General features: G+C 37.9%; 1 protein-coding gene across 5 annotated transcripts in view; it reads right to left on the bottom strand.

Moving 5' to 3' along the window:
• Positions 1-2371: 2371 nt before the first annotated feature.
• LOC110957685 (protein tyrosine phosphatase receptor type M) overlaps positions 2372-12714 on the bottom strand; it is a 188290-nt gene continuing 177947 nt past the window's right edge. For 4 of the 5 annotated variants that reach the window (XM_051953453.1, XM_051953452.1, XM_051953455.1 and 1 more), the window contains 4 exons: positions 11813-11938; positions 8757-8920; positions 8395-8530; positions 2372-3262 (listed from right to left, as the gene is read on the bottom strand). In XM_051953453.1, the coding sequence (XP_051809413.1) occupies positions 3209-3262; positions 8395-8530; positions 8757-8920; positions 11813-11938 (480 nt within the window). In that variant the 3' untranslated portion in view covers positions 2372-3208. The remainder of the gene's footprint in view (positions 3263-8394; positions 8531-8756; positions 8921-11812; positions 11939-12714) is intronic. The other variant, XM_051953454.1, reaches the window with a different exon arrangement.

The raw sequence follows: 12714 nt of genomic DNA, 5'->3' as shown, positions 1-12714 counted from the left end.
GTAAGTTTGTTCTCTTGGTCAGCAGTAACAGCTAGCTAAATATCTAGCTTCTACTACTGAGAAAAAGCTAACATTAGCATGGATTAGCAACCCTGTTACTGTGATTAGAGTAGGGTTAGCAAACAACCAATAAAACAAAGGAATAAAAATGGTACCATTGATGTGTAAGCTGAGCCAATCAAGCCTTTGAGAGTTTGTTACTTATTATTGATGAATATGGAGCAGGAAATTGTAAAAGAGGTTTTTCAAAAAAATTTGAAGCCCAAATGTCCTTCAATTCTGAACTGACCCAAAATTCAACAGCACCACAAAGCCTTTGAATCTTCATTCTGCAACATTTAAAAAGGTACAAAGCATTTCTTCTGTAATGTGTAAATTGGCCCTTGATGATTCTCACCAAAACACACTGTGAAGGGTTCAGGACCTCTGCTGACTTAGGATGAGAGATGGTTTACATCCTGACCGGTCGACAGTCCACACAGGGTTAACAAAAGACACAGACAACCATGTACGCTTAGATTTATAAATTTAGAATCACCAATCAGCCTACCATGCATGTCTTTGGATTGTGGGAAGAAGCTGGAGTCCATTCAATAGGGAGAACATAGAGGAAGAGCTCCAGACAGACAGGCAGCAACCTGTGCTTTGATACACAAATACAGTGAAATATTTGGCAAAAATGATCTGGATAAATATACAAAAATCATATCATCTTAAATCTAAGTCAGCCATATAATTTTTAATATTGTGTTTATGATAAATATCCAAATTGTGTGGCATAATAATTTGGCTATTAACACCCCTGATTTATAGTTCTTTAAATATTACTTATTTTGTACACATACAGTACATGGTCAAGGTCCCCAGAGTATAATGTTTTCTTCCCACCTAAAAGTTAAAGACTGAAGACAACCAAGGGTTTGCGATTGTGAACCTCCGTGCCCTGCTACATCAGTCTTCTTTTAGTTCACTCTGAAGATTTATTAGTATGTAGACTTTCTTTTCTTACAGTGTCCTCTCATCATAATGTTGCATTTGAGGCTTGCATTGCTCTAAGGTTGAATTCAGCTTTGTTTCTATATCTTATGTTTCAAGATTTTTTTTACATGAATGTATTATATCTTATTTATTATTTAATATATTGATTGTTTTTAATGTGTGTTTGTTGTAAATATGTTTTATATTTTTAGGGTTTAAAATATTTGTAACAATATTTTAATGTCAATTGAACAGAGGCAAATAACACACAAATTAGTTTTGTTTGAAAAATGTTGCATAAAACTAAACATCAGATGTTTTACATTTAGTTAATTAGTTTTCTATTTTGACCAGTGCACATGTACATTTGTCATATATGTCATAATAATATCACCAATTGGCCAAAATGAGTTGGAAAATATTCTGGATATCAGCAAAAATCTAATATTATGCATCTCTCTTTTTTTTTAAATGTACATAACACACTGACTGATAGTTGTCACTTTTCTGTGACACGACATGATTAAAAATGTACAAATGCTCTGGTGTACAGACAATTAAAATCAAAATTTTGACTTAAAGCCACGTTTTTGTCAGTAATTTATACATTGTAGACAGTAACAGTCTGAAAATTGGATTAATTATCCAATTTGGTTATATTTATTTTCAGAACATTTTATATAATATAATAATAACACCATAGGATAGTAATAAATTATATTTGCAATATAAAATTATGGAATAATGGTATTGTTTGGGGTGGTTCAAAGGACATAAGTCATTGAGAAAAGACGGCAAGACATTGTGTTATATACTCTACCGTTCAAAAGTTTGGGGTCACCCAGACAATTCTTTGTTTTTCATGAAAACTCACATTTTTATTCATGTGCTAACATAATTACACAAGGGTTTTCTAATCATCGATTAGCCTTTCAACACCATCAGCTAACACAATGTAGCATTAGAACACAGGAGTGATGGTTGCTGGAAATGTTCCTCTGTACCCCTATGGAGATATTCCATTAAAAATCAGCCGTTTCCCGCTAGAATAGTCATTTACCACATTAACAATGTCTAGACTGGATTTCTGATTCATATAATGTTATCGTCATTGAAAAAAAAAAAGCTTTTCTTAGTAAGATGCTTTTTCTAATACCTTATTGCCCCCCCGACTCAATATCATTAAGTAGTATCACCTCCAAGAACTTAGGTTTCACATCTTTTCAGCAAATACACTTTAAACCAAAACAAGAATCGTAAAATAAATAAAGAAAAAAAATGTATCATAATGAAAAAATAATACTATGGCACCTGTAGAAGTTCTTCCCTGGGGAAGGCCCCAATAATGTCCAGCTCAACTCAGAAAGGAGGCAGAACTAGGTAAGCCAATGTGTATATTTTAGATACGTTTATACATCTTTTTCTTTACAGTGGAATTACTCCATCATACAAGATGACCAAAAAAGCACACAATACAGTCAATAAACCAAACCTATAGAACATATGATTGTCACTTACTGAGAGTCACAAAAAAGTACATACTGTGAATAAATAATCTACAGATATCTGTACAATATGCACAACAAGAATTCAATGGAAGTGCAAATAAAGCTTTGGATCCCTGTACAGGAAAAAAGCGAAGCAAATGTAGACTGAGCCAGCTGTCCCAACATGAAGCAATAGTCATCTAGAAGTCATAAATTTACAGGACATTTAGTAACATTTAGGCTTTACACTCCTGCATTTAATGACTTTTAATTAAGAGCTGAGCAAAAACAGAAATCAGAGTAAAATGGAAACATTATATTATATACAGTGCATCACATTCCACAGAGAACTGGAGGGTATTTAATGCTTGTCATCCAATGAGGATCAAGGCAACAACCACGGGACTCCAGGGAGCTGACAAGAAATAGAGACAGAGAGAAATAGGGATCCAGAGAGGAGGCAACTTACTGCAGAGGGGTCGAACAAAAACTTAAACTCACTGTGCTCCTGCTGGCCTCCTTAGCCGAACAGACAGAAACAGGCCGGGATATTTAACACTGTACAACTTCCTGTCTAGATCAAGAAGAAGAGGAGGAGAGCTGGTCAAAGGAGCTGCATGTATGGTCTGGTGTGTCCTCCTGTCTGGTCAGTAACACACACTCTTAGCATAATGCACACATGTGAGCCGCAGTTGTCTGTAAAGTCCCAAACTTTTCATTTCTGGTTGATACATAGCCCCGGATTACCCAGAGTTCAAGTACTCCAGCGCCACTTCATAGCAAAACTTGTACTGGTCCTAGGAGACAAGAGGAAACAGACAATACATTTTCGTGAGATGTACAGTACAAGGTTCATATTTCCCTCCCCTTCACCCCCCTTGTGTACTATGTAAAGTTTATCAAAGCAAGAATACTGTCTAGTGTTAGCCTAGCCGCGCAAGACCCAGCTCTTAAGACACAAGAGTCTAGGAACGCTCAACAGGGAGTGAGGCGGGCTGAAAGGTTGTCTTTCAAATCACTCTGCAGCAATTGGGTAGGTATACAACCAATCAATGCAACGAATAGGCTGATGAAGTTCCTAGAGCACCGGATTGTGGCTAAGTCCCATTAGCTTCCCAACCAGCGGAGCCAACTGGTATATTAAGGATTTGCCATATCCCGTCGGCATAAGTCCAAATGCGTCTTTCTTCTCAATGAAACACTTCAGTGTCATCCTTTGTTTATCTTTCAAGTTGAATTTTAGCTTCAAATCTTTAAGGGCTGTGGTCAAAGCCGATTCGAAAGATAACTGTTTATTGTGCGCCGGTTGTTTCTGTCAGAATCGTCGCGCCTCTGTCGTTACTTAGTTACGCCCGCCTTCTGACTCTACACTTCATGGTGATTCGTCCGGCCAGTTTTAGGAGCATCCAACCTCGAGCCTTATGGAGGGTAACTAGACCCACCCTGGTAGAGAATTAAATTCATTGCCGTGGGTTGTCTAGCGCGGCTAGGCTAGTCTAGTGTTCCATTGTGTGTGAATATCCAGCGTCCATACAGTGTCTTATGGATGCAACAGGTGAAAACACTCATTCAGCCCAGTACAATCAGTTATGAAAGTCTTGCTTTGTTTGTTTAATCCGAGGTCCTAACAGATCCATGATACGCATTCTGACATATTACAGAGGCAGGTAGAGCCGTGATAGGCAAGTGGTTCTCTGGATTGCCATTTTTAAAAAAACTTTTTGGATATGCAGCTGGAGCTAAGCTATAAAAAAAAGCCCTCCAAAAATAAAAGAGAAATCATAGAAAAAAGCAGATAATTAAACAACAATAATACAGAGTGAGAGAAAAAAAATGGTTTAAATGAAATCTGGGGTTATAGTGACAAAAAAAAAAGAAATGTATAATTGATACTCTACAGCACTTCAGCAGAAGAGAAGTTGTAGTTTTGTTAGTTTCTTTTTGTGTGTGTGTGTTTTTGTTTTTTTTAAATTCTCAGCTATGTCTTTCTGCTTATGAGTGTCCGGGCTGGTGATGACGGGGGATAAAGGTGGGTGGAAATATTAGGATTTGTAGTTTGAGGTAAGCCAGGTAAGGTCTGGCTGATGATAAACTGAATATATGCCAGAATTAGGGATGTCTGATAATATCGATCCACCGATATTGGCATAAAAATGTAATATCTGTCAATATCGTTATCGTTTTTTTTGCCTGTTATGAAAACCGACAAAATAACGCTTGGATTTCGCCGACATTTACCGGCACGCACATGATCAATTGATGAAACTGCATTGTGAAGCATGTAAACAAGCATGGATGCAGAAACTAGCCTGCTGTGCCTAACTAACAACATGTCTGCTGTTTGGAATTATTTCCAAGCCCACAAATATCGGTATTGGTTGATTTCGGAATCAGAAATTGAGAACTGGACAACTTCGGCATATCGGTTATCGGCAAAAAAGCCAGTATCGGACATCCCTAGTTAGAATCCATCAGCGCCTCCACTTTCTCAGACGACTCGGGCTTTTTGGTATTTGTAGAAAAATCATGTTGATTGTTTTACTGTGGGACCATCAAGTCCATACTTAGGATCACCTGCTGGTTTGGGGCTCTGACAGTCAAATGAACAACTCAGATTCATAACCTGGTGACGATGACGAGTAAGCATCTTTTATCTTATTGTAATTTATTTATTTATATGCCGAGGAATAATTGTTGCATATTTTATGTGTTTTAGTAGTATTTGTTCTTTTACGTGTTGTAGTGCAGCTTGCTTTTTTCCAAGACAAATTTCTCCCACGGGAGACAATAAAGTGAACTTGAAACACTAATTTACGACTGAAATGCAATATGAATTGAAGTAACAAAGGTCCTAGAAATAGCTATTTACAAAAGTCCCCTCTTTAAGTCAAGAAGGTAGAACAGTAGACCCTTTCAGTGTCAGTTAAAACCAGCCAGCAGGTTTTGAAGACATGCCATTTGATTGAGAAACATAATCAACTCAAGATGAAAATCGTGGCATTTTATCAAAATCACTTAATTATACATGTCTCATTTAAACATTTGGCAAAAAATAAAGCATTTTAGTCTGACCAGAATCTGTAAAAAAAAAAAAAAAAAAAACAGCTCTGCCCTCCTCTGCAAAACTAGGAAGCCATTAGACACTTAGCTGCGTTTACACAGAGCAGATAGGAGACAAGTACGGAAACAAATTACAAATGCTAGTCGTCAGATACTTAGACAGTAAGATAGTATATAGTATACTGTATTGGTAAAAACTGTGGGCACTTGAAAAGATGTTCTACGTGTTGATTTTTTGATCATTCATGTCATTAGAACCGTGTGATGTTGTGCATTTCTCAGTTCTCTCTCATTCCAGTCATGGTTGTTCTGTTTCCCTAGAGGTGCAGGACTTTATCTTTCAATGAAAAATGAAGCCACAGTGAGAAAACTATGATAGGAGCAAAAACTTTGGGGTTCAGAGGGTTAATATTGTGTTTCAGTGACACAGCATTAAACTTGGCCCTCTGGGTATCTGTTGTCCCAAAGGAGTCTGTTGCTTGTTTGATAATCCAGCCAATCAAATCGAGTCACTTTGACTAAACACAGCAGTGAATTAACCTTTGTGTTGTCTTCGTGTCTAAAATGACCCGGCCACTATGTTTAATAGCACAGAAAACCCCTTAAATGACCTTGTTTCAACTTGAACTTTTCCTAAAGTGAAATTCTTACAATGATTGTAGGTTATGAACCTTGTGGGTGGGAGCAATGATTCAAAAGATGTGAGAAGATTTGTATTTTGTTGTTGAGTTTTGTAGTTTTCCATTCAATAGAACAGTATAACTTACACTATTGTTTCCCTTCAAAAATGCATTTCAAGCCACTTTCAGCACATTTCTGGTACCTTCTTACATAGAAGTAGTATCTGTTGTGAAATCAACAATGTTTACACCTATGCAGTGCCTTTAGCAACAAAAGTAGTGATAATAAACCTCTACGTTAGTAAAGAAAACAGATGTGTGATGTGATAAAAATGACTGGAGTCTATTTATTAAATAGTCTTTCTGCAAAAACCCAGACATTCACAAAGTGTGTGATGCATGACAGGTTGGTTCTTCATGTAAAATAGATTTTTGGTTGAAAATTCAATTAAGCTGCTTTATTTTAGAGGCTCAGTGGAAGTGAGTCATTTTTGGCCATTAGGACAAGGGGAATGTACAGGATCTTAAGACAACACGAGGGTTAAAAGGGGCTTATAGCACACCAGATAAATTTAGTCCTGGACTGGATTATATAGATGCGAGTGAAAGAAAGCAAACCTTTGTTTGCCTCATTAAGCTTGCCTGTCACTCAGAAGAACACATCACAAATGTGGATCCTCACCATGCAACCACATCCTCCACATACATGTATCCCTGTGCAGCAAAGCAGAGTCATGATCACATTACTCACATGGTCCATCTTCTTAATATTTATAATTAGAAAATGCATGGCTCGCTGCTGCACTAATGCTTAAATAAATATCAGTTAATTTTAATCTGGTCCAAGGCTGAGTGTTTCTTCATTTTTGATTCCTCTCTGGTGCTTTGACCATCCCCCGCTTGGATCACGCTGCTGTGCACAAAACTCCATTGAACAAAACTGCATTGGTATAATTGGATTTTTGATAATTAGAGCCTTTAATTACATTTCTGGCCTAATTTGTGCAAGAGTAAAACATTTCTCTCTTTTTCTATGTTCAGTAAAATAACATAAAGGGAAGCAAATTGTCAGTTCAGACATGATACAACACCAGCACAGCAGTAATCTATCAATAATGTTCAGCAGTTTTGTATTTGCAAATTTCTTTGATTTAATGCAGTCTGCTGTGATCACTCAATCAATTTAAATCACACCACAAATTAAAAAATATAAATGTGTGACTTTTACAAGCAATGTTGATTAAACAAGAATAAAAATAGGGAGTGTTGCAGTGGATTCAAACAACTGGCTAAAGTCGGTCCTTTAAAAGTGAAGCAAATAGAAAATCAACTGCTGTTGCTGGATTGGGGCAGTACTGAGTCAAGATGCAAAAATCTGGGGAAAGAACACTACTGTTCAAAAGTTTGGGGTCACCTAGATAATTTCATGTTTTCCATGAAAAATTCACATTTCTATTCATGTGCTAACATAATTTAACAAGGGTTTTCTAATTATCAATCAGCCTTTCAACACCATTAGCTAACACAATGTAGCATTAGAACACAGGAGTGATGGTTGATGGAAATGTGCCTCTGTACCCCTATGGAGATTTTCCATTAAAAATCAGCCATTTCCAGCTAGAATAGTCATTTACCACATTTACAATGCCTAGACTGTATTTAAAGTTATCTTCATTGAAAAAAATCTGCTTTTCTGTCAAAAATAAGGGCATTTGTAAGTGACCCCCAACTTTTGAATGGTAGAGTATTTAATTGCATTTTTTTCTACAGTGATTGCTATTTAATTTGCATTATTATTTCTTAAAGTCAAACTTTAATTTGATATTCATTGTGTATTAGATTTAAAACTTTGTGGAGCATAACTACACGACATACCATTATAAGGTAATAAAAGGAAGTCAGTATGCATTTGTTAAACCACTGACAAAACTCTGGGTGAGACATAAACGAAATTGCAGCCTTTTACAACTTTGAATCATTGTTTCAAATTGGGATTTTGATGAATTGTTCAGCTCTAGTCTTTGAATGATTTATCCATTTTACTGACTTTGTTGGCATCAGGATGGAATCAGGATGATCACGTCTTGTGTTTGTTTGTGTTGTGGGCAGTTATCAGAGCTGGAGGCTTTAGGATTCATATTGATGTGACACATTAAAGTCCCAATATCTCTGTGTCTACTTCCTCAGTTTTTGCCATTATGCAATCACTCGTGACCTCAAAAGTATGAAGCTGTTACAGTGTTCCTCACCAGCAGGTCCACCATGTTAGGCTTATTGTTCCTCAGTGTTTTGACAGCGTGGAAAACATCCACAGAGCGCTGGTGTTGAAGCATCTCACACACAATGCTGATGGCACAGAACGTCCCACTACGGCCGCCTCCGTTCCTGGAGTTGGGACACACAGGTCAAACATTAGCAAATGAAACACATTTTAATATAAGTTACATAAATTGTGGTTTGTAAAGAAAAACTGGACAATAAAAGTCACAGAGTGCTGAGGAGTTGGAGTTTTTGTTGCAGCAAATGCTTTCCATCAGTAGGTGGAGATGTTTCATTTTTAATGCCTGCACTGAATGTAGTCCCTGCTGCACTGAGTGTTGAGAAAACTTACAGACAGTGGACCACAGTGCGTCCCTCGCCCCCATCGTACTCCTCCTGCCATTTGTCCACCTGTCGAATGAGCTTGAGGAAGGAGCGTTTGGACATGGGCGTGTCTCTGTACATGGGCCAGCCCAGGAACTGGAACTGCTGCACCATCCGGTAGCCATCCTGAGGCTGAACAGGAGGGCACACCGGTTATCCCAGGTTAACACGCATATCTGTGACGAGGTTAATCGCTGGGTGCAAACATTCAATCAGACTGTAAAGACCCAGGTTGAAGTTAAGCCTCGGTGTGGCTGGACAGAGACGGATAAAGGGCACAAGGAGTGGCTGAAGAGATGAATGTGAAGATAGGACAGATTGATAGATGAGCACGGTTGCTGCTGGAGACAGATAGTTAAGCAATCTACGGTACAGACATTCTAAATCACACTCAGACATATCGGACGATCAATAACACTTTGCAGCGATCATGTGTGATTAGATTGTGTTGCACTTAACATGCTGCTGGTGCCTCTGCCGGCCAGAGGATGTTACAGCTTGTTAATATGAGGAGTGATTATTGACAAGCAAGAGCAGACTGTTGGGATAAAGAGCTTAGACAGGTGAGTGCAGGTGATGCTGGCATGGGTCAGGACCCTTCTGCACTGTGACGTCTGGTAGCTCAAAGTTCAACAGTCAGGACACCCAGATTACGAAAAGCCTAGCTGTCATGGTATCTAGCTGTGTAGGCATTTTCAGTTTTACCTGATCAGGTTTTGAGAAGTCTGTATTTGACGTTTTGTCTGTGAATTGATGAAATTTAAAAAATCCCTTCAACACAATGCCACCAGATTTTTTAAAAACTTTTTTTTTTGTTAAAAAAAAATGGCTTCAATAAAATCTGCTCAGATGTGAAGTCTGACAGATCATCTACAAAGTGGCCCTCATAAACCTAAGAAACATATTTTACTGATATAAATTTAGAAATTTAGGTGAGAATCCTGGATAATTTAACCTCTTCTGAAAATCATTCAAAAGAAACAATCTAACAAGAGAAATTAGCTTAACTGGTCATTAATAATGTACACACCAAGGCACTGATCTGTGACCACAGGCCACAAGTAAAAATGACTTTAATGTGAGGGACTGATCTAAATCACTGTGCCCACCCTTTTTGGCTCATCTACTTTTAAAGATCATATCTGGCAAAAATCAATTTTTACTTTAACATGTCCATATGGTGTGTTTTATTACTCCGCCAAGGAACGCAGGAGAGTTATGTGATGATCAGCGTTGATTTGTGTGTTTGTCTGTTAGCAACACTACTCAGAAACAGAATAATGGATTTGGATGAAATTTTCACCGAAGTTCAGGAATGACACAAGGACCAATTGATTAGATTTTGGCAGTAATGCAGCTTATAGTCTGGATCCATGGATTTGTTAAAGATTTCTGTATAATTACGAGATAGTGGCATGGCGTCACTGTAACTATGACAACAAGTGATCAGCTGCCTGCAGACCATCACGATTGTAATCCTACTGCAGATGGACTGCTGTGGACCACATACAATGACGGAACAGTCTTGGCCGAGTACTGTGCTCTCGTGCTTTTCTTGTTCATTTATTTATTTTTGTATGCTAGAAGACACTTCAATGAGCAAAATGGTAAGCGGTCATCATCATGGCCCTAAAAACTTGCGGAGCGGGTCTTTCTGTGTCATTCCTCTTGGAACATTTGTGGCTGATTTGTTTGAAAATTACAAATTACAATTGTCTAGCAAATAGTAGTTTGACTATGCGCTGCTATGCGCTACAAATATGAGCTGTGTGCTGAGTTGCAATGAGCAGAAAAGGATAAATGACAAAGGAAGGCAGGGACTTCATAGATATACACCATCATTCAAAAGTTTGGGGTCATCCAGACAATTTCATATTTTCCATGAAAACTCATACTTTATTTCATGTGCTAACACAATTTTACAAGGGTTTTCTAATCATCAATTAGCCTTTTAACATGATTAGAACACAGGAGTGATGGTTGCTGGAAATGTTCCTCTGTACCCCTATGTAGATATTCCATTTAAAATCTGACATTTCCAGCTAAAATAGTCATTTACCACATTAACAATGTCTAGTCTAAATTTTTGATTAAATTTTTTGTCATCTTCATTGAAAGAAACTGCATTTCTTTAAAAAAAAAAAAAAAGAAATTTTTAAGCGACTCCAAACTTTTGAACGGTCGTGTACATCCCAGAAGATGCAATGGTATTGCGTTAGATCTATGTCCTTTTAAGGCAGGAAGGGATTATTTTTATGACAAAAAAATTCTAAACATGTAACTCTGATAGAGAGAGATGAGTTTTTAGTAGTTTATTGAATAGCGAGAGAGGGACTTTAATTGTAAGAAAGCAGTTAAAAACAGCTAATATTCATATCCTTCCCGAAAAAGGAAAAGTAGTCAGCATTTAACCGTAAAAAACAAGTAATTTCTGATTTTAATCAGCTATACCTTGGTGTAGAAGAAATATGTTTTCAATTCTTCCCTATCTCATTATTGCTCTTGTGACTCCATTCCAGATTCCTCTTTTTTCCATTTTGTGTGGGCCCTGACCACCCAGGCTTGGAATCATGGATCACACAGACAAAGACTTGGGTTTTTGTGCATAGGCTAGATATCACATCTAAAGAAGAAAATGTGGCTTTTCTGTAGTTTTGGTGAAACAACCCTTTGAGACAGATTCCTGTTCTACCCATAAAGTGTAAATTGACCGGAAACCCTGATTTCTAGCTTTTTAACTACGTGTGAAAATTTCTCAAGCAGTCTAAAAGACAAGTGACTTGTGGCAATCACACCTCGATCCAATCACTGGTGCAGTGGCAGAGTTAAAGAACAGAATGACTGCCTTTGCACAGCTTGAATGGACAGGCTGGCTTATGAGTGGGACGTGTGAGGTGTGCAGTCACAGAATAAATTGGCTGTTGTGATCGCAGCAGGGAGGAAAACAAGTTTCAAAAAGTTACAAAAAATGGGCAGCAGAGCAGAGAAACTACATGCCAGTGTAATCACTTTTTCATCACGCACCCGAGCTGCATTGTAGATCCGGAATATTCTGCTGATGATATCCTCCTCCAAGTCAGCGGAGACAAACTCCACCTGGATGGGTCCATGGCGGTGGACGCCATTCTCTGGCCAGTACTGTGGACACAACTAAACAAAACAGGCATGTGCACACACATTCATCCACCGAGAAGTTCATGCACACCAACACACAGACAAGACGAAACAATAAACAACACACAAGAAAACAAAAGATGATTCATTAGTTTCAGATTCAAACTCCACTGACAGTGATGCTGTTTTCAACACAGGCTAAAAAGGTTATAAAAGTTTGATGACACAAGTAATATGGTTAAAGATTCAGAGAGAAAGAGGAGGAATTAGTTCAACTGTTTTCTTAACAGTTTAGTCTTAACAGGCTTAACATCTTTTCCACTGGAGGGCAAGCAATAAAAAGAAACTGAAACACATCTTTAATAGACCAAACACTTAACAAGGAAGTGTGAGCTTTCTGCTGATCAACTGACCCCTGGCTCAACAACTCAAAATGTTTCCTAAAAGCCGCTTTTTATTATTATTTGAGGGAAAATCTGAGAACCATCGCAGTGAAGGAAAATGTAATCAAAGGTGAGTTTGTTAAAAGATTAGTTGATTCATTTCCATTTTTTGTTTGGAGACTAATCCTTCATGTGAATGATTCAACAGACCGCCACAGTATGGATTTTTATTTATTTTATTTATTCTCATACTTGTCTTCTATTTGCTCTATGTAAACACAGCCTGCAGTTCAGCACATCCATCCATCCATTATCTATACACCACTTAATCCTCATTAGGATCGTAAGGGGGCTGGAGTCTATCCCAGCTGATTTAGGGCGAAGGCAGGGGACACCCTGGACAGGTCACCAGTCAGTCACAGGACTACA

Source organism: Acanthochromis polyacanthus, chromosome 9 (genome assembly GCF_021347895.1).
Source record: "Acanthochromis polyacanthus isolate Apoly-LR-REF ecotype Palm Island chromosome 9, KAUST_Apoly_ChrSc, whole genome shotgun sequence".
Taxonomy (NCBI): Eukaryota; Metazoa; Chordata; class Actinopteri; family Pomacentridae; genus Acanthochromis; species Acanthochromis polyacanthus.
The sequence above is the reverse complement of the archived record's forward strand: the minus strand, read 5'-3'. Positions and strand labels throughout refer to the sequence as shown.